This window comes from Perognathus longimembris, chromosome 5 (assembly GCF_023159225.1).
Source record: "Perognathus longimembris pacificus isolate PPM17 chromosome 5, ASM2315922v1, whole genome shotgun sequence".
NCBI classification, from domain to species: Eukaryota; Metazoa; Chordata; class Mammalia; order Rodentia; family Heteromyidae; genus Perognathus; species Perognathus longimembris.
In genome coordinates this window covers 40,276,661-40,302,587 of record NC_063165.1, presented here as the reverse complement: position 1 = coordinate 40,302,587, position 25,927 = coordinate 40,276,661, and the positions used below count along the sequence as shown (strand labels likewise).

The following is a 25,927-nucleotide window of genomic DNA, read 5'->3' as shown; positions in this document are numbered from 1 at the left end:
ATGTTTCTGAGACAGAGGAAATAAAATGTGGGGGCCCTGAATTGGGAAGCAGAGCTGTCTGTGACCAGGCAGGAAGAGGATACCATTTAGCCTGAGAGCACATGGGACAGAGAACGACATGGTTCACATTTATCCATGCAAATGTGTTTCCAACTGATATAAACTTTGCATTTCCTCCCATTTAAACCACAGGTTGACAATCTAAATGGAGAATCTGAGGATGGGAGGAGACTACCCCCTTAAGAACTAAGCATATTAGATTAGATAAAGAGGAAGTAGAGACAGATAAAACTGTGCTCTTTATCCTGAGCCAGAGAGCTGGCATCAGCCTTGGCAAAAGGAAACGAAACAACAGCTGTGTTTGTTTCCAAAGCGACATTGACCAAGGCCTCTTGAGGGAAAAGAGGATATCTGGAATAAGCCAACTGGATTTCTTTTTACATCGTGTGTGTGTGTGTGTGTGCGTGTGTGTGCGCGCGTGTGTGTGTGTGTGTGTGTGTGTTTGTGTGTTTGTTTTTATAGCTGTCTCTTGCATATTTTTCCAGATAAGGATCTTTGGCTTCCACTCTTGGACTCCTGTGGTCCTCCACATTTTCCAGCTTGTAGAACCCATGTTCCCTAGACATCCCTGGCTGGCTCCTCACTGCCGCCCAGTTGGGCCTCACTCTTTCTCATTCTTATTTTCAGCTCTTAGTGTCACTTTCTTTTTTCTTTTTTTTTGGCCAGTCCTCGGCCGTGAACTCAGGGCCTGAGCACTGTCCCTGAGCTTCTTTTTGCTCAAGGCTAGCACTCTGCCACTTGAGCCACAGTGCCACTTCTGGCCATTTTCTGTATATGTGGTACTGAGGAATCGAACCCAGGGCCTCATGTATACGAGGCAAGCACTCTTGCCACTAGGCCATATTCCTAGCCCTAGTGTCACTTTCATCACAAAGATTATTTGGCTTTGTCCCAGGCTGACATCAGTTGGATTTTTTTTTTCAAAGTCTCATAGAGGCTTTTGTGTGCAGAAAACAATACTTACTGTAACTTGTGTTCTCCTTGACAGTGTGCTACAGTTGTGCATAGAAGCCTTTGGCTTTGCTGAAGCTTTTAACACAATCAGAGAAGAATCTAGTCAATTAATGCATAAATCTCAACACTTTTAGATAAAAGTCCAGCATAGTTTGTATATGGTTGTGGCTTGAGTGCTTTATAGATTTTTCAAATAAAATGTGAATAAATCTTTAGATCCTATTCATAAACTTTAAGTAATTAATTTGGTGGTACTGGGGACTGAACTTAGGGTCTTCCTGCTTTTTCAGCTACACCCCAGACAATTTCTTTACATTTTTAAATGTATGTAATTCAACAAATAGATGTTAAGTCCAGTAATCTAGGTATTTCTAAGTACTTAAATACATATCATACACTTGGTTAATTGCATTTCTATAATTTTTACCAGTTATAATCTCCATACCTATGTGTTGGGTTTCCTCAGACACCTCAAATACTCCACACAGAAGAATATATAAATCTCCAAAATGACATTGGACAGTTGTAGTAAAGCTAATAATAATGAGACTCATACATTTCCATACCATTCTCTTCAACATCATACAATCTAAACTCATAAACTGAGCAAATGAGAACAAAATCAATGTTTAACTATTTAAAATTGATTATGAACACAATTGGCAAAAGCTCCCAAGAATTTCAGTCAAAATCATTTGTCTATTATGTCAGTCGCTTTTAAACATCTTCAATTCAAAGCCTACAGAAAGCAATATAATTATATTTAAACTTACTATATTTGCCTAACAAGTTAAATAAGACCAAAGTATCATATTTTTTGCCTTTTATGTATTTGAAAAATATATGTATATACGTATTTGCATACATATACACACAAATATATATGTATATATTTGGTTTATGTATCTGTGTCTCAGGTTACAAAGTCATTTACTTATAACTAGGTAGAATGGAATGATCATTTATGGGATGTTCTTTTTATAAGGACACAGATAGTGTTGGATTAAGAACCCATCCTTCTCCTGCATAGCTCTATCAACATACTTACATTTGCAATGGCTTTATCTTCACATATAAGATCACATTCTGTGAAACTGAAAGTTTCAACTTGATCAAGTCTTATTTTAGAGGACATAATTCTATCTATTCCCCGAAGAATATAGTTGTGGATTATTTGTAGGGCTCCAAACAACTGCTGTCCTAATTACTTAGTATGTCAATGTTTCCAGGATATTCCGGTTTCCTCCCTCCACTAACATCACAAATAATTATGACAGAAGTACTTTGTAGCTCTGCACATAACCAACAACTAAATTCTCCAGGGAATGGAAGGGTGTGCTCAGTGGCAGGCAGATGGGTTACATAACAAAAAGGAGGAGTTGCTAAATCATCTTGTTGTTTGTGACCCTAAGAAGGGACTTTTAATGAAACTGGGAAGAAAAAAGCTTAGCAGTGGCTATGGTGGGAAAAGAAAACACCCTCCCTTCCCCCACCCCATCCTATGCAGCAAGATCTGGGCCATGCAAGGAAAGCAAAGTTACTGCAAGTGGCCCCAGGTACTAGGCACTAAAATCAAGTAGGGTGACAGATACAAGGGAACCTTTAGGACACTCGGACACTTGCTGGCTATTGGCCATTGCTTCTAGCACCAGAATGAAAAGAGTTCAGGAGCCAAGGATTGATGGGAGCACACGTCAGAAAAAAGGACTTACAGAGCCTTATATAGACTAGGGCCTGCAGGAATGAGCAATTTCTAGTCATCAGTCCTGGGACTGATTTGCTGGGTTTTGTTTTTGTTTTTGCAACAACTAACAAAAGTAGTAATAAAGTTATATGAGGTAAGGGTTACAAACACTACTTTGTTTGAGAGACATTGGCAGAGTTGAGGGCTCCCTCAAGCTGATAATGGGTCAGTGCCATTACCTAACTGGAAGCACAGAGGGAAGGAAGATTTTGCCAACAAAATATAGAAAAAATGAATTCAGTCTTTGAAATTGACTCCATCTGGGATTGTATACCAGGGTTGCTCCTGTGTCCATCTATTTTGCATTGTGATTTAAAAAAAATACATGAGACTGGGTACTTTGTGAAGAAAAGAGGTTTATTAGCCTCATGATTCTGGTTCTTGTCCATCTTAATGTAATTCTACCATCTCTGAAAGTCCAAGTTCAAAGTCTCTCCTGAGATTCAAGGCAAACTCCTTCCAGCCGTGAACCTACAAAATAAAAATTTTAAACAGTAAAATAAACACAGTGCATGCTTTCAAAATCAGATGGGAGGATTAAACAATAGGTCAACAGTTTTCTACCAAAAGAAAGAAGTCTCAGGCCTCCAGAAAGTCCAAAACACTATTGGGCTAACCATCGAAGGCTTGTGTCTTATGCACATGAGAACTCCACAGGCCCCAGAAGCACTGGGCAGCCTGGCTCCTGGTGTTGAGCTAGATGTAGCCCACATGGCTATGATCACAAGTTGACTTTGTGCATTGGTGCCCAAGCTTTCCCATGTGCATGTTGTATCCTGCGGAGGGCTCTGTCATCCTGAGATCCTGTATCCTTCTCTAACAGCTATTTCCACAAGGGCACCCACCTCCTTGGAGGTTTCTTTGGCAGCTCTGGGCTGTAGCTCAGGCCTTTGCCTGGCTTTCCTTTGGAATCTCTGTGGCATTTGCTATGGTGCTGGCTCTTAGATTCTGCATGCTTGTAGAATTAGCACCACATGCACATCATCTGGATGTACCTGCCACCACCAGAGTGGCAGCACAAGGCATAGCTTGGTCTGCTTGATGACCACAGTGCTTTACCAGAAAGCAGGAAGTTGAATCTCGAGGTGACTTTGGATAGGGACTTTAAAATAACTGCAGGCTCATTTCTGAAAACCATTCTGCCGAAAGGCCTTTGGACCTGTCCTGGAAAAGGAAGTCTTGCAGAGTTCTGAGGGGCCCTTGGTGCCATTTTCATATTGTCCTGACACATGACATCTGGTTGCTTTTTCCCTGTTATCTTCCTGATCAGCAATGGTTAGCTCACACATTGTTTCTATGTTTTTTTTCCTAGCTAAGACGAAAACCTTCCCCAAGTTGTCTGCCACGCTTTCTTTGGTTTAATGACAAAAATTACCTTGAAATAATCTTGTTTCTTTTTCATCTATGCATAAGGTTTAAGAGAGACCACATAACTTCTTGTATGTTTTGTGCATCAATGTCTTTTGACACATTTTTATTCATTTATTTATTTTATTTATATCAATACTTTTAAACTTGAACTTCCGGAAAGCCAAGGGCTCAACTGTGATGCAGCCAAGTTCTTTTCGGTGACATGGTAAGGACAATGTTTATTCTAATTTCTGACAGAACTATCTTCTGAGACCTCATCAGTATGTCCTGTGCTATGCACATTTCTATTAGCATTCTTGTGACAAACACTTAACTAATATGTGCAAGATTCTAGTTTCTTCCTCATTTCATGGAAATCTGAGTTTTTGCCAGGATTACCTGCTGTAGCCCCAGTCCTCTTGTCGCCTGTTGCCCCAAACATTTCCAAACTTTGTGTATTACTGAGTTCTAATGCCATTTTCACTTATTTAAATGTCTCTGTCACAACAGTCCCACTCCTTGATACCAGTCTCCTACTTTGGCCTATTTTGAGTTATTATAACCAAACATTCAAGGCTATGTACTTTATAAATGAAAGAGGCTTATTTGGTTCATAATGCTCTGGCTAGAAAGCCCAGTACCAGCATTATGGTGATGTAATCATACCACAACATGTAGAGAAGTGGAAAATGAGATGTCCACATGCATAAGAACCAAATCTGTGAGAGACCTCACTGTTTACAGTCTGCTTTTGTGAGACAGTGTTAATCCATTCATGAGGTTGGAGTTCCTATAACCTAGAGTTTCCACTAGATTCAGCTACTTGAAGATTCTACCACCCTAGCCTCACCACACAGGGAACCAACCTCCTAGCCCACAAACCTGTGTAGGACAAACACATCTTAAACTATAGCAAGGGCTGAGGAAGTTGTAGCCTTGTGTTTTTACTCCTTTCAGTCATCTTGTGCTTGTCTGTCCCTAGTTGTCTCTGTGAAGGTGATTGTATCAACAGTTACCTGGACCCAAGATGGCCTCTCAAGCTTTCCTAGAGGAAGAGATAGGTTACAATGTGGCAATACCCCAATTAAAAACAAAAGAAGCATACACATATGTGTTTTTAACTCCCAACAAACTGCTGAAATATATACTGAGGTGTCTACTGAATTAAAGAGATACTAAGTAATTCCTGCCACACTCCAGTGTTTGTGATGCCTTCATATACACTTGTGTCATGATCCAGGTATATTTTGGTGCGAATTTCATGAAACAACACATGTCCTTTTCATATATCATACACTTGGATCATTTTGATTTCTTTCTATGTTTCATATAGAAACAACTAAAGTGTATTTCAGATTCCCAAAATTAAAGAAACTTTATCCTACAAGATTTATTAACCTTCTGTATATCCAATTGGCTACTATGGAGGATATAAAGAAGATACATAGATTCTGTCCAAAGTTCACTGGAGAAAACAAGCATATTGGTATTACCAAATAAAATATTAAAATACAAATTGCTGAAAGTGCTGTGGAATCTCAGTCTAGAAAAAAAAAAAAGCAAAAAAAGCAAAGACACTTATCCTGTGAGTGACAGGAGAGAAGGACTGTACAGAGCCTCTGTGTGCTATGAAGATGTGTATTCTATCCCAGACGCTTGTGAGGGGCAGCCACATACAGAATTTGGCTTATGCAACTAGTGCTTTCCTACTTTTCTCAGAATTCTTCACATCTCATCTATTATCGTTCCTGGATTCAGGAAAATACTTTGTTTCTGTGAAAATGTCCTACTTTTTGGCTACCTAACTGTAACCTCAAAGGCAATTCTCCAAAGGGAATCATAGGTCACAGAGTTAAACAACTGTCTGGAGTGATTCACGTCAGACCTATCAGAAGAGGCTCAGACGTGGCTGCCTGCCAGGCTTCATGTTATGACTGTTGGGCTACGGAAAACCCTGAACTGTGTGTACTCATCACTGTCACAGTGTACGGGAAGAGGAATGATGAAGTTGAAGAGGACAGGAAGAAGGGAATGGAGACCGGAGATGAGGCATCTAAGCCTAGGAAAGGGTGGAGCTAGCCTCAATGGAAGCTTCCAGAGGGAAGAGGCATCTGAAACCCAGATATATGTTGAAAGTTCTATCTTCCTTAGACCAAATTTTGCAGATTCAACTTCTTCAAGTTCTATGTGTGGCCAAGGCAGAAAAGCAAAATGGTTAACCACTCCTACCTCATGGATAAAGCAACAAGATGTGGTAAGGTATATGGCAAGCTGACTCGAGCCAGTGTACAGGAAGTTGTATGTTCAAGTGTGAGTCAGATATGTGGTCAACTCATGTGTTTGTTAAAACACTTCGGATGCCAAAAAAAAATATGTCTGATAGTGGCTTATGTCATCTTTTGGGCTCTGCCGAGTTAATGGCCTTTCCCAGAATCCTGTATTTTAAAAGAGAAATGTTTTGATTAGAAGTAACACTGTAATGTGAAATAGTGTATTTGGTCACATTCTCCTTAACTCCAGTGAAGGAAGTCAATGTTTTTAAGTCTCTCTATGGGAAAAGTAGAGTAAAATAGTAAAATAGAGTGAAATAGTAAAATATTGGGCAAAGTAGAGTGAAATAGTAAAATAGAGTAAAGTAGTAAAATAGTGGTTTACAATGGAAAGATAAAATCTGTGCAGTCCTTGGATCTATATCAAAAGAAACACCTGAAAGGAAGGAGCTGAGCAAGAAGATTCCTGAAAAGGCAATCTTCTTTTATCCTTCTTCCTCTTTTCTTGAAGAGTGGAAAGAAGTGAGATTCTTTAGTAAAGAGTGAGCCTTGACTCCTTTTTTTTTTTATTTTGGCCAGTCCTAGGGCTTGAACTCAGAGCCTGAGCACTGTCCCTGGCTTCTTTTTGCTCAAGGCTAGTACTCTACCACTTAAGCCACAGTGCCATTTCTGGCTTTTTCTGCTTATGTGGTACTGAGGAATCAGACCTAGGGCTTCATGCATGCACTAAGCCACATCTTCAGCCCCAGTTTTCTATTTCTTTTTTTCATTTAGGAACTCCTGTCTCACTCAGATTATGTTCATGAGTCTCCAAGGTTTCTACCTGCTGCTGAGCCTGTTCTGGCTTTGGTTGTGTGGATTATAGAGGAAAGGATGTAGGGAGAAAGGGAGCTGTGTGAGAGGTGAAAGGACGAAAGACTTTAAGGTGCAATGTGGTGCATATGAGCAAGCTTTTCCCACACAGAAGCAGATGTGGCTGATGGAGCTCATGGGAAGGAAAACCAGAGCACCTCCTTCCAACCTCTATCCTCTCCATTTCCTAAGGAAACACACACAGGAGGCACTGCATTTAGGAAGACTGGAGGCAGCAAACAGTTAAAACCACTGTTTATCAGTCCTCTGGAAGAATTGTGTGTACTCCATGAGGACAACACATCAAGCAAAGCCTTGTCAACATTCACAGAAAGCCAAAGATTCTGCTGTGTAAAGAGCATATGCCACACATTGCAGAGCACATGGAGATTCCTGTCAATGTCAACAGCCCCATTTAGAAGAATTCCAATTATAGTTTCTAAAAACATAAGCACGCTACCATTTCACCCCAGTTAGACTGGGCAACATTGTGAATGCAAACAACAACTAATGTTGGCGGGGATGTGGGGGAAAATAAACCCTATTGCTCTGTTAGTGGAAATGTAAACTAATAGAACCACTTTGGACAGTAGTCTGGAGATTCCTCAAAAACTTTAGAATAGAGATAGGTATCAAGTGGCTCACGCATGGAATCCTAGCTACTCAAGAGGCTGACATCTGAGGACTGCAGTTTGAAACCAGCCTCTCCACTAAACTACCAAAAAAAAAAAAAAGCTGGAAATGGAACAGTAGCTCAAGTGGTAGAGAGCTAGTCTTGAGAATATTCTTAAGAGAGAAATACAAACGTGCTATGCCCATGTCTTCTGATCATATAAAATAATATGTATGGAAAGGAACTTCAGGAAATGGAAATAAGAGATTTTATCTTTGTTGTTGTTTTTGTTTTCTTTTTTTGGGGGGGGTCTTGCTTGTTCATTTATCTGTCTTTGGGAGAGTAAAGGGGTGGCACAGAAATAGAGAGGCAAAGGGTGAACAAATGCAGCAGTGGTACTCACTGGACACTATGTTGAATATGAACTATACAACCTGTGGATGGGGACAGAAGGGAGAAACTGGGAGAGATCAAGGGAAGGGTGACACTATCCAAAGGGAAATGTTCTTATTACCTGGTTTATGTAACTCTACCCACTCTGTACTTTACCTTTATAATAACAATAAAATTTAACAAAACATAATATTCTACATATTCTGACTTTTAGTTTTCTTTTGTCTTTCTTCCCTATGTTTTTACCCCTGATATCACTGTAACTGATTTTGGAACCCTAGATATTGTATATATGTGTATTGGAATTAGGGAAGGGAAAAGGAATATCAAAATGAAGAGACAAAGGATAAAAGACAAACCGATGCAACAGTAATATTTACAAAACTATATGGTATAAACCAACTATACAACTGGTAGGGGGGAGGGAAGTGGGGATGAGGTAACAAGTTGAATAAGAAATGTATGCACTGCCTTATGCATGAAACTGCAAACCCTCTTTACATAACTTTGACAATACAGAAATAAATAAAAATTTAAAAACCTGACAGATTTGCCTGAGGGCTAATTGTTGACAAGATTGTGTATGGTAAATAACGCAAACACTGTCTTCTCCAGGCAGGACCTGTGTGACTGGGAGAACCAGATGAGTCAGTCAGCAGGAAGAGGTATTATGTCTTCATGGAGGAAGATCAGCCTCATTGGTTCTTCTCCAAACACAGGTTTGAGCTCTGCTCAGTGCTAAGTTCTTACAGCCCTGCCAAATTACAGCTCTACTAAACAGCATCAGTAATTTGTTTCTGCATTGAGAACCCTAGTTCTCAGGAACAGAAAATGGCATCATCCATTAAGCGAGAATGCAAATAGAGAACACTTATCTATAGCCTACTGAGGGATTAAGGGTGAGCCACAGAAATGGCATTTCAGGGAATGTCCATCACCTGCTTATGAAAGGAGGAGCTATCTGTTGCCTCTGACAGTCAAGTATTTTACTTTTATATGTGATTGCTTTTAAACTCTGTTTCTTTGGAAACTTACAAGCCCTTTAAAAATATTTTTCTTCCAGTAAGTTCTGAAGGCATGACACAGCCAAGACACTCAGAAAAGAATGTTTCAGCCTGCTTTACTCTTGTTTGGTTGTCTTTGGGCTTTGCCTTCTTTCTATCAGTTGAAATGCACCCAATTCCAACACCATTGTGGTAGAGGGATAACCCATCACTTGGCTTTTCTCCCTACAGAACTCAAAACTCCTAAAAGCTAAGAAATATTTTCAAAGTTACCGGGCTAATAGTGGATGAAGCTAAGATTTTTGCTCACATTCTTTCTGTAGACTTTATCTGTTCTTTCAGCAAGTCCAGTGGAGAATGGTCAGCGTTCCTAAGATTCTTAAGAAGCTTTTCAAAGGATGAAAGCCTCCTCCTCAGTCTGAGGGACTTAGAATTCCAGTTGGAATCTACACATTAAAAATGGATGAGGGGGGAGTGTGGAAAGAAGTTGTAAAAAACAAGTGTGCCACAGAGCACAGAGGAAGGGAAAATAAATGAATATATAGGGGACCAAGAATGTTCTCCTAGTGGAACTTAAGCCCAGATGTCCTTTTCTAAAAGGCCTTACAAAGGTTGTGGTATTTGAATTAATCTAATTTTGGCACTCCAAAGAACAAACAAAAATACATTGGAAATATAGTTTATATAAAGGTCAATCAATAGAAATCAAAGAGCACATAGTGTTTGGTTCATAATAGACCCCATCCCTCTCAAAATAGGTGCTTTTTATTTTGCAGTAATCTAAAATATGATTTTTACTATCTCTTCATGGTAATGAAAATTCCCAAAGAAACTGATCTCAACACAGTTCTGTAAAGTGGCTCAACAGGCTACCAAGAGAAGGTAAAGACATGAAGAGAACGGTTACTATCGCGGTCCATGTCTCACCTCAAGGCTTCAACAGGACCCTGGATATCTTTGTGTTACATATTTAACCTCAAGATGTAAACTTTCCATAGTTCTTTCATCTCTAGGCAGCAGTTGTTTGGGGGCTATAGGGTGGTTGTTTTATTTATTTATTTATTTATTTATTTATTTATTTATTTATTTATTGTCATTTGTGGGGCTTGAACTCAGGGCCTGAGTGCTGTGCCTGAGCTCTTTTGCTCAAAGCTAGCACTTGACCACTTTAAGCCACAACTCCACTTTCATTTTTTAATTGAAGATAAGATACTCACAGGAACTTTTCTGCCTAGGCAGGCTTAGAAGCACAATTCTTATATCTCAGCCCTATGACTAGCCATCGGTGCCTACTATGGACAGTAGTTCTTCACTTTTTAGATTGTCACTGTTAGGTTTGACTATGAAGTGCCCACCAAAAGCCTCCAGTGTGTAGTCCCCATCTGGTGGTGCTACTGGGAAGTGATTGGGTCATGAGGCCCCTAACTTCATCACTGGGCTAATCCAATGATGAGTTTCTAGTTTAATGAGCTATTTGAAAGTGGGGTGCAGTTGACAGCATGGCTAGGCTTGTATTCCTCTCTGTCTCTTTGGTTTTGGGGTTTTTTTGTTTTGTTTTTGCCAATGCTGGGGCTTGGACTCAGGGCCTGAGCACTGTCCCTGGCTTCTTTTTGCTCAAGGCTAGCACTCTGCCACTTGAGCCACAGTGCCATTTCTGGCTGTCTTCTGTATATGTGGTGCTGGGGAATTGAACCGAGGGCCTCATGTATATGAGACAAGCACTCTTTGCCACTAGGCCATATCCCCAACCCCCTCTCTGTCTCTTTGTGTCTCTGTCTTTCTGTGTGTTCCTCTCTCTCTCTGCTCCCCAGTTGCCATGAGGTAAGCCATTCTGCTCCACAATGCTGTCTCTTCCACAACATTTTGCCTCATCACAGATCCAGAAACAACAGAACCAACTCACCACAGACTTCTGAAACTAGAGTAAGGTAAATATTTCCTCATTTGAAATTGATTTACTTAGGTCTTTTGTCACATCAAGGAAAAGTGATCATTATCAATGCATGCAAGATTTTAATGAAATGTATGGATCCTTATTTTTTAGACACAGGCACCTTATCTTATATTTGGCAAATATATACTGAGTACCTAATTTGTATAATGTCCTGTATGTTTAGTGATGCAAACATGAGATTGAAAAATAAAAAAATATCCCCTCTGTGTTCAAGGAAGTTATGAGAAGTAGTCAGACCTTTAGAAGGAAATGCCACATTGAATTATTCATTTTTGTACTGGTTCAAGAAAAGGAAATAAGAGGCACAGTGAAGAGGTATGAATATCAGTCGCAGGGGACAATTCTAAAGGGTTCTCTCAAAACACTTTATTGGCCAGTAAGGAAAGAATTAGCAGAATTTGGCAGTAGAAATGTGGATGACTTGGGGAGATTTTCCAGGTAAACCACAAAGCATGAATTAAGGCCTTGAGGGAAGAAGAAAGAAAACAGGTGTATTCTTGAAATGAAAGGTAATGGATGGTGATGATGGTCTTGAGGCAAATTCCACTCTTTATCTCTATCTTTGCTAAGTGCCTTTACCTTTCTCTTAGTAACACATGTGATCTGCTTCCATTCTTCTTGAGTTTGGGGATGGGTTGACTTGCTTTGATGAATATAATGTGATGGAATGGTGACTGCCCATTTGAAGCCTAAACCTTCCATGCATCACTTGCTTACTCTTGTGTCTTCTTTAGGTGACCTAAAAATGAGTCTGGTATATCCTGTTTGAAGATGAAAGATGTGGAAGAGAATCAGGCTGTCTCAGTTTCGTTAGGTGACCAGTGAACAAGACTACTCAACCTGTGTAAAGTTGGTTAGACAACGATCTTGGATGCATGAGCAATGCATCATGGTCATAAATCCCTGAGATTAATAGCACATAATTGAAATTAAGCTTACAGACAGAGGAAAAGGTGAAAGATAAATCAGGTAAAAGAGTTGAAGGCCAGATTACTGACTCTTGGGCAGAGGTTTTGTTATATTCTAAGGGCAACAGAAAATCACTGGAAATATGAATCAGAATAATAACATCAATATTTAGGGGAAATATCTGTGCATGTTGTTAAGATGTATATTTGTGTATGCTGGCATAGTTCAGACAAATGATGTCAATGTATAGAATAGACAGGTATAGGCTAGTGTTAATAATACACATACTAGCAGTGGAGATGCAGAGATGTATATTTTACTTGTTTTGTAATGGACATTTTATATTTAAAATACAAAATTTTAACTTAGAATAAGAATTTAATTAATTGGGTAAAGGGACTCCCTTAGAAAGAAATCTTAAACATGCCTGCCAGATTTCTGGCTTGACTGCAAGATGGATAACAAATCTGAGTGACTGGGGAAAGTGGAGGTTGTTGGCCAGTTATAGAACTGGAAAGGACCAGGGTCCATTTCTGGACCTGCATACATTGAGTTGTCTGTGAGGCACCTAGTGGGTACATGTAGTTGGAGTTCAGAAGAAAGGTCTGGCTTAGAAGTAGTAGTTTTAGTGTTGCAAATGTAGGCATTTTAATGAAAACCATGGACGTGAATGAGATCAATGGTTAGTTTGCAATGGCATATAAAAGTTTTTAAGAATTGAAAAAAAAGCTTAAGATCAGGAGATCAGAGATCAGGAAGATCAGAGGAGATCAACAGCACATGATATCACAAAAATGGGAAATAAAATTTCAAGAAGAGATTCTAGAGTCATGCAAACAAGTGTTAAAAAATATTCACCAAACTTAATACTTAGAGATTACTGGATTTTTTTCTAGAAAGTCAAAATTTGCATGTACATTCAAGAGAATCATAAAATTATTCTTTTACATACTCCTGAAGTTCAGATCTACCTGTGTCTTCTTAAAAACTATCTAACAAGACAAACTAATTGGATTTAAAGTATTAATGCTTTAGTCAGACAAGAGCAAAAGAAAGTGTTTAATTGTCTTTAAAGCCAATGGGAATTGTGCAAGCTTTGTTTTCCTTGTCCATAAAAAGAGAGGCACATCGATACAAATACAGCAGCCTCTTTATTTGACCATAAGGAAGTCTATTCAGCTGAAACATGTAGAAATAATTGAGTGAGGGACATGAGTGCATTGATATAAAGCTATGTTTCATATTTCCAAACTATTTTTCAGGCATGGTCAAGAGTGACTTCCTCCTTCTCCAGAAACAAGTCTTCCTTTTTGGATCTAGGTCTATTATTCTTAATTCAATCAGTAATAGTGCACAATAGTGGGTAAAATCTGGAAATTCCTCAGAAGTTATTCCTGAAGATTATGCTTAGAAATATGCAAATCTTATAAAGGAAGGAAATTCTCAATAGGCCCCGGTTCCTTCTTCCACCATGGAACTACAATCCCAATGAATGGAGCCAACTCAATAGTTAGAAATTATAACACTCAACCTTTTACTTTCTTGCTGTTCATAGTACCCTTTGCCCAGGATGTTTGTCACATTTCCTAGAGTTGTCAGAAGTGTGGCAGCCCCAAACAACAGATGTTTATTATCTTACAGTTTTAGATGTTAGAAGTTGCAATCAAGGGTTTGGCAAGGCTGAGTTCTCCTCCAGACTCGAGGGAAAAGCATTCTCTGCCTCTTCCAGTTTTCCAGCTTTTGGTTGCTGCAGGCATATTTTAACTTGTGGCCACTTTGCTCCAGTCTCTCCCTCCATGACTGTATTACTTCCCCTCTCCTTTGTGTGTCTATAAAGACACTTTTCAACAGATTTAGAACATGCCTATATAATCCAGCATTAGCACACGTCAAGATTCTTACCTTAAATTATGTCCACATTTTCATTTTCCAAATAAGGTCATATTCACAATTTCTGGAGGTTAGAATGTGAATGGTACTTTGAAGGACACAACCCAACCTCAGTATACTCTGCAAAGAACACTATCATTTCCTCTCTTGCAGAACAACCTTGCCATTATTGAAAGGTAATGATTAAGGTTTCTTCTTGTTCTGGCAAAGGAAAAGTGATTGACATGACTAAATATTATGTGTTGAGCATATGCCAAAGAAATAGTCTACGTTCGTTTCTCTCCCCTTTCCTAGATATTAGTATTTCCTTTCTGTATACTGTGTAAGTGGTGATCTGTTTGCTTACCATCTTAGAAAAGAGCAGAGGAAAATCAAATTAACTTACATTCATTTACAAAATTCTACAGTCCCAATTTCTTGGGGGAAGGTAGTGGCACTTGTATGGCTGTAAGATGATCTATGAGCCCCAAGAACAGACTGTGAGAGGATGCAGTGTTCTCAGACTTCTGCATACTAGATTCCTGTGGCAAGTCATAACAGAATTGGGAATTACCCCCTTTGGAGTCTGGAGAAAAGTCATTCTACACACACACACACACACACACACACACACACACACACACACACACACAACCAACAACACATAACTATCTTCTTGAGAAACAGCTCTTAGCTTGCAACTGAGCTCTGGCAGAGTTTAGTACTTGATTACTGGGATAACATAAAGTAAATTCTTTGCCCATAATAATGGTTTTTATGATCTGACACACCCAACTATAAAGTTACAAATTCACCACCTTATATTATTGAGTGTGCACAGTACATATGAGCCCAGGCCTGAAGTGACTCATCCTAAAGACACACTTAAATTAAATTGCATGTTTCTGTGATGGCTTTTTCAGTATATGTTCTGTTGCTGCATCATTTATCTCTCTCCCTTTCTTTCCCCCCTCTTTCCCTCCATTTTCCTCTTCTTCTTTCTCTTCCTCTCTCTTTCCCTCTCTTTCTCCTTCTTTCTCTTAAGTACAATCTGACCAGACATACAAGGAATATGTACCCTTATACGAGGGATATGTAACCTTTATCTCTCAATTTTATTTCAATATTCATGAGTTTACCTCTACTTGCTGAATTCCCATAAGTTGTTCCTAAATACATTCAGACAGGTTTATTTTGTGGATTCTTTTCTTTCTTCTCCTTTGGTTGTACTGGAATTTAAATTTAAGGCCTCAAGACTGTTAAGCTGGCATTCTACCACTTGAGGTACACTCCTTCAGCACTGTTTATTTTTGCAATAGTTTTATTTCCCACCTGGTGGATGTGCAATCTGCCTACTTTAGTCTTGTTATTGCAACTAGTGATACCGGTACACACCTGTGTGTCAAGCATCCCTCTGTAAAGTTGGAGTCTCACAGACTGTTCTGTCTAGTCTGGCTTTCTCTGAAGCACAATCCTCCTAACTACATCCTTCAGTGTAACTTGTGATGAGAAGAATGTGTCACTGTAGCCAGCCTTGTTGACCTCAAATAACAATCTTTCCAGTTTCTGCCTCCCAAGTGGCTAGAATTACAGCCATGATACACTAGTGCCTGGTTTCAATTCTCTCTTTTTAATCTTCTGCAAAAAAAAAATTCATTCTGTCTGCTAGGAACATTGGCTCGTGCCTATAATCCTAGTAACTAGGGGGTGGAGATCAGAAGAATTATGGTTCAAGGCTAGTCCAGACAGAAAAATTAATGAGACTCCAACTCAACAAAGTAAGTATCTGTCTTGTTTTGATGATGATCATGTTGAATTGATAAATGCTACCCACTGCCAGACACATGCTCTTTTGTTCACTATAAGCACCATCCATATGTGCAAGACACTAAATTCAACATTGCCTCCTTAACAAGTGTGTGTAGAAATTTATTATATTTTCTTTGCTATAAAATATGTAAAAAACTTTAATTAAACATAATTACCATATCAATACCATATCTTTGTTAAATAAACTAAGCCAAATACAAGTTCCAAGTTTATGAATCTACTTGTTTTCTTCTTCTTGTTGCTTTGACTAATATCGAAGTATTCTCTGAATATGTTTGGCTCTTGAAACTTAAGAGTGAACAGAAACTCATTCAAGCCTAGCTTATTTGCTTTATGAATGGTTCCATTAAGGAGTTTGTTGTTGTTGCTATTGATAATAAGATATCTCCGGATGCTTGTACCCTCCCTAACTAAGAATGTTCTCACATCCTTACTCTTGTGCTTGCCGTGACTCTGTCTCACTCCAAGGCCCAAGGGAAAAGAAACAGACAACCTTGTTGAAAATAATTTAAAATGATTCTAGCTAAGAGAAATCAATGCGCCAGTAAATGTTCTCCAGAAGAAAGTGTGGCTTCAGAACTGTACATATTATGTTTCACAGCAGATTGGGATTGTGGCTTAGTGGTAAAATGCTAACCTAGCATGCATGAAGCCCTGTGTTCAATTCCTTGGTACCACATAAAAGCAAATAAAAGCAGATATAAGCCTTTGGATGGCCAAAGAAGCTGGAAGTAAGTCAAATGTCCATGACAGAAATAGACCTTTGAGCTTTACACAGGAGGAAGTGGTTTAGGAGAATGTGGGCTTCCAGTAAACTCTGAGGTCCTGCCACTCAGCTATCATCTATGTATGTATGTATCTAGACTTGAGAAATGATTTTCTTAGTTAAGTGAGGCCCCTAACCAGCATCTAGAAGAACACTTAAGAGTCTTTATTTGTAATGATATCGTGAATTTTTCTTTCAAATGGTCAGATTCTCCTCTATTTTTTCAGAGGCTTGTATGATTGCTGTAAGTCACTTGACTTTTCTAGACTAATATCTAGAAAAGAGATATCCCATGTAATGATGACATTCTGTTACTTGTATTCAGTGTGTTCTACAGAGGCTCAGAGGGCTCTAGGCCTCTTGGTGTACATCAGGGAGCTTCTGTTGACCTAAGGGACATTGTGTCAGCAGACTCCCGAAACACAAGGTCTCAAGCTGTTCGAAGTCCATTTTTGTACAAAGTGGTTGCATTTCAAATGCTGGCTTCTAATAACACTTTGGGTTAGAACTCACATTAATAAAATACAACCTGCTAGGCCTGGAATTCTCTTAAGGAACACGTTTCTTTTCCTAAAAGGTTAGTAAAGTCATCTTTGAGATGAAGTAGAGAAAGGTCTCCTTTTTCCTAATGGTGCCACTCAAGCCTGAGCATGCATGATCTTGGTCACACTGAGATAAGGGGGAAAGGGAAGAATAGAACCTAGGTATCATTAGGATCCTGCTCATCCTTAATAGTGTTTACCCAGAGTAATTAACTTTTCCATAAGACTACTCCCTAGTGCCCTATGACCCTCATCCCAGTGCCCCCAGAGCCTCCTGACTTCCTAACCAATGTAGCTTAAGAACATTTCATTAAAGCCACCGCCCGGCTTATCTTTTAAATGAGATATGCCCAATACTCCCTTTAATTTTAAGAAGGGAAACTATCATTTGTAAAAGTAAAGTAAACTTGATAGGAAGCCTAAATACTAGCTACAAAGCTAACTAGCAGCACTCTCCAAAATAGTGTGGTATTTGACCCATAGATACCAAGCAGAAAAACTTCAGGGCCTCTCTGTAATTAAAATGGAAGATGAAAGCTACTCCTTGACAAATATCACTCTGTTTTAGGATTTCAACTTTTCTTTTTAGTTAAAAAAATCTAAACTGAATACATCTAAACTGAATACATCAAAATTATACAATCTATGAGGTGCCATAGGTTATTTTGATAAAGTTTTTGAGCTGCGTGTTTCACTATCTAGACTAACATTAGTCAGATTAAAAGTACCACAGTACCTGTTCTCTAAAACTTCTCCACTTTTGGCCATTCTATAACATGTTGTCAGCCCTCCTTAAGTAATATGGTTCTGGAAAGAAAACTCAGTGAGGTCAATTTTGGTATTCTATATAAGTCATATGGAGCCTGTGTGACATACTGGAGGAAGTCATGGACAGTTCTACTACTCCAGGGTTAGGTAACAAAAGTTGTACTGGAAAAGCCAATGCTACACAGACAGGACTTAGTTCTCCCATATGTCCTTTCTTTCTTGTCTTCATCACAAGGTCGGGCCAGGTTGTCCTGGGTGGTACCTCAAATCTCTGCTTCTTCTGAAGCAGGTTTTCTCTTGGTTCAACCAGAACACAGCACCCACACTATTATACCTCACATTTCCTCCAAACCCCACACCTATTTCCCAATAAGGGTGGGTCTGATTATGGGGTGAGAAGGCACTTGCAAAGGACACTGAAGACAAGAGTCTTTTCCTAGATCAGTAAAAGTTTGGATGTCTCCAGGAACAGGCCTAGGCACATGAACTTAACACATGTTAAAGATGCCTCCCTTTCTCTTTTGAGCTGTGAATCCATCCAGGGAGACAGACTTGCTGGAAATGCAAATCCAAAAGAGATGAAGTGACTGGTCCATGACTGCAGGTACCAAGGACCAAAGCACAAACAGCATAAACCCTTTTGGCTGTAAGCCCTTTGTTTGTTTGTTTTGCTTATGAGTGCCAATTCCTAACACTCTTTTTTCTACTATGGAGTTTAATCACATTCTCCCATAGGATAGAAAAGATCCACTAAGACAAAGCTTTCTAAACCACATTTCCATTCCATATTGTATTAACAAAAAGAATTCATTTAAGAGAGAGTTATTTATTGACTGATAAAAATGCCTCCCCCTTTGATTCTTGTTATCTAGTGCAAGGATACAATAAAAAAAATAATAAACAAAGCAAGTGTGTAGTATGCTAATTAGGGTGGGAACAATGGAGAAAAGAGAAGCAGAAAAGGAAGACTAGGCATGTTTACTATGGCTACTTAGAGGAAGAACATGCAGATAAAGAACAGCAAGTGCCAAGGTCCACCAGAGGCAGAAACATTTATGAACAGTGATGAAACAGCATCACGGCTAGTGATCAGAAGCAAAAGTAGTAAGTGATGATTTCATGGTATCGATGGAACCCATTCACGTAATAAATGCCTTGTGTCCTGTGTAAAGATTTGGGTTTCTATTCTATGAGAGATGGGAAGCACATAAGAAAGTTTGTGTAAAATAATGGCATAATTTGACCTGATCTATTTTAGAACAGTGATGCTCAGAACAAGCTGAAGGGAGGAAAAGCGGAAGCAGGGAGAGTAATTAGAAGAATTACTGCAGTAATCTGGGACAAAGGTAACCATGGCTTGGGCTAAGAGGTAGGACTGGAGGTAGCAGTTGGATTCTGAATATATTGATAGAGGATATGGCAAATATTGATAAATAAGATGTGGGATGAATGAATAGCAGTGTGTGGGGGAGGAGACAGCACTCGACAGGAATTCTGGAATTCTGAGCTGGTATTTTGACCTCAGCATGTATTTATAGTGCTCCTGGAAGAAAGTCACTGAATAGTACAGAATCTCATTTTTTTTTCACTCTTTCAAAAATGGAATTAAATACCTTTCCTGCCTGTGAGGCTCAAGTCATTATGATGTGTGTGGAAATACTGACTTGCTTGGACTTTCAAACTCTGTGACTTTGCACAAACTACTTATCCTAAGCAATGGTGGATGTATAGATTAAATCTGAAATATTTTGAGCATAAATACAAAAGGCAACCCTCAAAACACATTAACATTGTGAGATGATTTAAGAAGCTTAATTTTCCAAAGGTAAATCACTATCTTAATAAACTAGGGATAGCCGTAGAAGAAAACTGATTCATTCAAAAGTTATCCCAACCGAAGTTTATGGTCCTCAGTAATACAGGTTTTGTCCTCTTTGTACATAGATTTGTGAGCTGCAAGCTGTCAGTGATGACTACCTACCAAGAAAAATAAAGCTCTCATCTTAAATTTCATTTTTAGTCAAGCATAAAGTGTTTCTTTTGTTTTCCTCTGTCAATGAAAAGAGTTACTATCACCCTGGAATTTTTCAAAAATTTTAACTAAAATATATGCAATTGGATTATTCTAAGTGACTCAAAGGCTTGAAACTTCTCTAATTTTGCTTAAATAGTCAAATAGCTATCTCTCTCTTACTCACAAATAAAAAAGCGGAATGCATTATTAAAATTTTAGGAAGAGTTATGGGAGCCAGTGAGCTCTTGAGGGAGGGGAAAAGCCTAAAGGGCAGTGGTCATGGAAGAGAAGCAAGACATTGTGCTCCATGTTGCTCTGCCATCTCCAACAAAGGGGCTTGATCTGACCTAGCCCTTTTCTCCTCTGTTTACTTCTCCATGGCCCTTAAAGGTCTCTACCAAACACATCAGTGCTAATTCTAATTGAAAGGTGTGCTGTATTCATAAACAGTTTTGTTGAACGGCAAACTCCTTTGTATAACTACTTCAAGTATTTTTAAAAAGTCAACAGATAAGCTGCCTACTAAAACATATTTAAATTGAATTATTCATGATGAATAAGGTTATACAGGGCTCTCTGCAGTGTTCTCGACTTGGTAGGGGAGATCTCCGAAAAGGAATGGCTTCAATAAAATTTTGGTTGAATGGTAAAATGTGTATACAGTGCTGAGAAAGCTGCCTAGCATTCCTTGGAGGTAGGCTGGTGAAATCTTCTCATAAGAGAGGCCAGGATGTTTGAGAACTTTCACTTTCAATGGGCTTTCCCCATCTAGCAATCAATCAGTTGACTGACCATAAACCCAGCAAAATGAAGTCAGGTGATTGCTACTCAATCCAAAACCAAAACCACATTTGCTAACCACTGAGCAAAGATGTATATTTAAAAGAGAAACCAAAAGAGTACACAGAAGACAGTCTCTATCTGATAGATAGGGTCATGTCAAAGCACAAAACCTTCCCAGAAAGCATTTGACTTCCTGCAGGAACTCATGCTGATCAGATCAGACACACCTGATTTGTGATCTTGTGATGAATCAGAAACCTCAAATATATCTTCTAGGGATTAAATGATGGAGAAGAGGGGGAGGGTTTTGTCCACGTAGAAAAAAATATATGATTATTGCTTATTTCCGTGTCTCCCAAGAGATTACCACACATCAGATGTTTAGAGTTGACACTTTTAATTGTTCAGCATTTTAATACAAATATAAGAAATAATACAGAATTAAATAACACACGGAAAGTATACTAAATATATAAATATCCAATTCAACGGTGAAAACAGCTTACAATTTAATTCCTAGGTCACAGGATAAAGACAAACAAAGCAAAAGCTACTGGGAAAGCACTAGTTTGAACTTGGTGGGTATTTAAGGATCAATATTGTTCTACTACTTAGAACAATACCTTTAGAACACAAGGACTAGATGTTCAGAGATGCCTTCTCCCCTTTTATGAAAAGTTAAATTACAGATAAAGAAGCCAGGAGAGACAAAGCAGATGAATTGGCTGACTGCACAGGAAATCTCTTAAATGCTTGTTTTCATTATATATTTTTATGATACTAGGCTGAATTCAGAATGCCCTAAAATGGGGTCATATCATGACACACATACACATACACATACACACACACAAGGAAAGCATGCTTATTTTTAAGATGTGAGCAACTGTCTAAGACTAATAATACTGTCTAAGCTCCATAAAAATAAGTTAAATAGATAAGTTAAGGTTGACAATGTTATTTCACAATAAATTCTGTCCTACTTTTATCTTTCATTATCCTAAACTTCCTAGAAGCACATGAAGAATGACAGGGTAACCAAGAAATCAAGCCAGGCCAATGATTAGCAAAACAGGAAGAAGCTAGGGGGATACCAAACACTAGGGAAATGCGTTCACAGACCTAAGAACAAAAGGAGACGTAACACCAATAAAAGGGCGAAAGGTAGTCTCAAAAAAGTTCTTTGGGCCTTTCTGTATTCTTTCTTGTCATTCTTTCAATTTTCCCCTCTTATTTCCTTTTTAGTTTTTTTTCTTCTTCTAGAATGATACCAATTTTGAGTGCTGAGTAGCAAATTGTCTAGTCCAATTCCTCTGTATTTTAAATGGGGACATGGAAGCTCACTGAGATAAAGTGGCTAACATTAGCTTCCCACCATTGGGACCCCAAAGTCAGCTCATGAGCTCAGAACTCCTGACTCAAATTCAAAGTCCAAGCCCCTTTCAATAGCACAACACTGCATTTGCCCTACAAAATCAAGTCCTACAACAGACCTGAGAGGTAAAAATGACTTCCTCTTCAAACTCAAACACTGAGTAGCTTAGATGGCAGTGACAAGTCGTGGGATTCTTAAAACATTTGCTCCCGCCTCTTTTGTTCGTTTAGGTCCCTTGGAGAATGACCCTTTTTCCTCCTGCTTTCCTTTCACATCAGATTCAAGTAGACCAGGGAAAAACTTTCAAGGTTCTCTGTGACTCTTCTAGGCCTCTGGATAAAAAAAAGACCAACGTATTAACTTTGGATAATGATAAATTCTATCTTAGTATATTTCATGAAGATAAATAACAGAAAGATTAAGGAACTCCGAAATCTAGTGTGCATTTCATTGATAAAGATAAGGAAAGAGACAAAATCTGACCGAATGTGATGTGAGTGGATTATGATTCTTTAAGAGGACATAGGTAACCCTAGGAAGTAATGGATTGGAGGGAGAATCACCTAAAATTACAAGCAAAGGGATGTAATTGAAAAGACCACATGACTTAAAGGCACTGTAGTGATAAGACATTGAGCTTGCTTCCTAAGGATACTAATTCCTAAGGATACTAATTACATTGGGTTGACAATGGTCATAAAGCCATTTAGAGGCCTTTTCAAGAGCTGTTGGCTTCCTAGGATATAAGCTGGGGAGATGTGAGTCTCCTTTCCTACAATACATTGAAATACAAGACCTAGACCTTAATCTTGGCACTTCTCCTGTTCTGTGTAAACTCAGGCATTTCTTTACCAAACTTCCAAAGTTCTACATATTTTTGACACTGCCAATAATCAAAAATTAATCAAAATCAGCTACCAGTGAATGGTCCATTGAAGTGCTATTAGACTCTCAATGTAACAATACTATTAAGAATACAATTCACATGAAATTATTCAAGAAATGAAACAAATGAGATATAGTCCCTAATTCACACTTAAATGATCAAGTTCAACAGATAAAGTTGTTCATAATGCCTGCTATTTATTATCAGCTATGTACATATTTCATTTTAGAAGCAGTTCTCAGATGAACTGCTCTCTTCAAACAGTATTTTGAGCAACACTGCTCTAAATCTTGGTGACAATTCTGTCTTAGAGCTTTCATATCTGTAATTCTTTCTCTGAAAGCTACTCCTATGTCTTCTCCAGGGCTACTTTAGTATTGTCCTATTGATAGTTATCCTGTTTCCTTGTAGACACATTCTCATGCATCTCATTAAATAGTATATTATAGCCTAATTACATGTGGTTTCTCTGGCCTATAATCTGGAACCAGAGTGACAATGTCCTGTCCTGTCCTCTAATATAACCCATAATAGTTACAATGAATAACATGCTAATAAATACTTGTAAAATGAATGAATGAATAAACTTAACTCCTGTGAGCATTGACTTTATTATCTGTAAAACAGAAAAACTACACTTTCCTTGAAAAACTACTATGAGAATTACATGTATTCTTTCACCTGGAAAGTCCAGTCTTTTTGTCCTGTGAACATCCATTTAAATATTTTAAAATATCCTCAGTTCCCTCTTTTTATTTCCAATCACATTCTCACTTCTAAAGGTTTTTCTTCTCTAAAAGTTTCATTATTTTGCCCCTAAGTGGTCAGACTGTTCACTGACTGAGATCCAGAATAGTGATCATAATGATAGCAAAGTTTTCATTATGGAGATTCTTTCAGTCTCTTAAACTTGATGTTGAATGATTAATAACTTGATTTTGTAGCTGGTCCTAAAAGTCTCTTATTCTCTAAAATAAAGTTTGTACATCAGATAGGAGCTGTTCCTAGCCCAACCCAACTCCAAAAGGAGCTATGCTTTACTTATCGTCCTTAATAAAATGAAACACGTTAGAAGGCTCTGAATTCTAGGATGCATTCAATATTTCAGGATGATCACCAAAAGTACTGGCTAATCTGCAAATATCCAGGGCAAACATAGAGATTCTTATTGTCTTTTTTCACAGTTCATAAATAACTTTTTTAAAAAATCATGTCATTCATGAGCCATTGTGATAAGGAAAGAGAAATTATGGAGTATGCTTAAGACACATGGAACTGAAGAGCAAAAAAAATAGTTTAGTGGAGAGACAAGAGAACATCTAAGCCATGGTAAGCATAGGAAAAGAGGGTGGAGATTCTATGATTCAGGGCTTCTGGGAAACCTACAGCACCTTTAGACCCACAGACAACATCAACCAGCTGTTCTTTCTGACATCTGTCAGTTTTAGTTTCCTGAAAACCCATTCACACACATCCTTTCAGGAACTGCTCTCATTCTCTCTGCCCACCTACACTAACTCATAATAACTCTTCCCAAAACAGTTCCCTTGCATTAAACAACAACAACAAAAACAAGAACAAGGGCTGGGAATATGGCCTAGTGGTAGAGTGCTTCCCTCACATACATGAAGCCCTGGGTTCGATTCCTCAGTACCACATATATAGAAAATGCCGGAAACAGCACTGTGGCTCAAGTGCCAGAGTGCTAGCCTTGAGCAAAAAGAAGCCAGAGACAGTGCTCAGGCCCTTAGTTCAATCCCCCATAACTGGCAAAAAAAAAAAAAATCCAGGAAATGGATTTTAAGTATCATAAAATCTCTTTATACTTGACCCTTTTTCATTCTTTGTACAATTTATAAAAATAACATATGAGTAAAACTACAAGACTGTAAATTTAGGAATAACAGAAACTAGCACTTATTAGAAACTCACTAAGGTGCATTGCTGTTCTGGGTCTTTATTGGCTCATACTCCTGGTTAAATTATTAGTAGTTTGAAATTAAGCATGGTGGAAATATTTCTACCATGGAAGTTGACAAAAGCAACTCCATTAGCTTTCCACTAAGCTAGTATTCCAGCACAGTATTAGTTTTAGTCTTCTTTTTCTAATTGTACATAATCCCTTCTAAGTCTTTACAATATGCTTATAAGGAAGTTATTGTTGTCTCTATCTTTCAAACAAAGAAAGGGAAAGCAGTAGGAAGTTAAATGGTGACCCCAACAGTAGTTAGCTAATTTGCAAAGAGACAAGGACTTGATCAAAATGAGAGTGACTGATCACCAATGCAAATAAAAATAGCTGATTGACAGATAACCAGTTATGTATGTAATTTATAATCATTTTTGCAAACCAGAAGGTTAACATTTTTAAATTTTAGAACATAGACTGTGGAAAAAATACTATATTTAATTTCTCAGTTATTTCATGCAGACATGGTTAAGATAGAACAATTTTATTTAAATAGGAGGAACACGTTCCAGAGATTCATTGTACAGCACCTTGACTATTGCAACAATGTATTGTATACTTGAAAATTGCTGAGAACACAGATCTTAAGAGTTCTCACTACCAAGAAATAACTATGTCATGGAATGATATGTTAATTTGCTTGATTTGGCTATTCTAAACATCATATCAAACATCACAAATATTTACAATTTTACTTGTCAGTTTAAAAAATAACGCATATCTTTGATGATTAAAAGAATCTAATGTACTTAAATCCTAAAAGGTTTTAATTTTAAAAAGACACTTTTAAAAGTCTTACAAAGTACAAAAGTAGCCTTTTCTCTTCGTTGTATAAATATGGGAGAAAGATGGAGAGTTTACAAACTAGTGATCACAATCTTAGGCATAGGAGCATTGATTAGTGGTGAAATATATGTGTGTATATATAAATATTAGCTCTAATTTAAAATAGATCTTAGTGGAAGAACTACTTTACTGTATGTAGACTGTTGGAATCAATATGGGTGTATAAGACTTTAAAA

General features: G+C 38.2%; 1 protein-coding gene across 8 annotated transcripts in view; it reads right to left on the bottom strand.

Annotated features, from left to right (window-relative positions):
- Nucleotides 1–3,102: 3,102 nt before the first annotated feature.
- Nucleotides 3,103–25,927, bottom strand: part of LOC125351680 (OX-2 membrane glycoprotein-like) — a 45,873-nt gene continuing 23,048 nt past the window's right edge. For 4 of the 8 annotated variants that reach the window (XM_048346601.1, XM_048346596.1, XM_048346603.1 and 1 more), the window contains one exon: nt 21,056–22,382. In XM_048346601.1, the coding sequence (XP_048202558.1) occupies nt 22,375–22,382 (8 nt within the window). In that variant the 3' untranslated portion in view covers nt 21,056–22,374. Of the gene's footprint in view, nt 3,230–11,550; nt 11,956–21,055; nt 22,383–25,927 lie in introns of those variants that run through there. The other 4 variants (XM_048346597.1, XM_048346599.1, XM_048346598.1 and 1 more) reach the window with 3 other exon arrangements.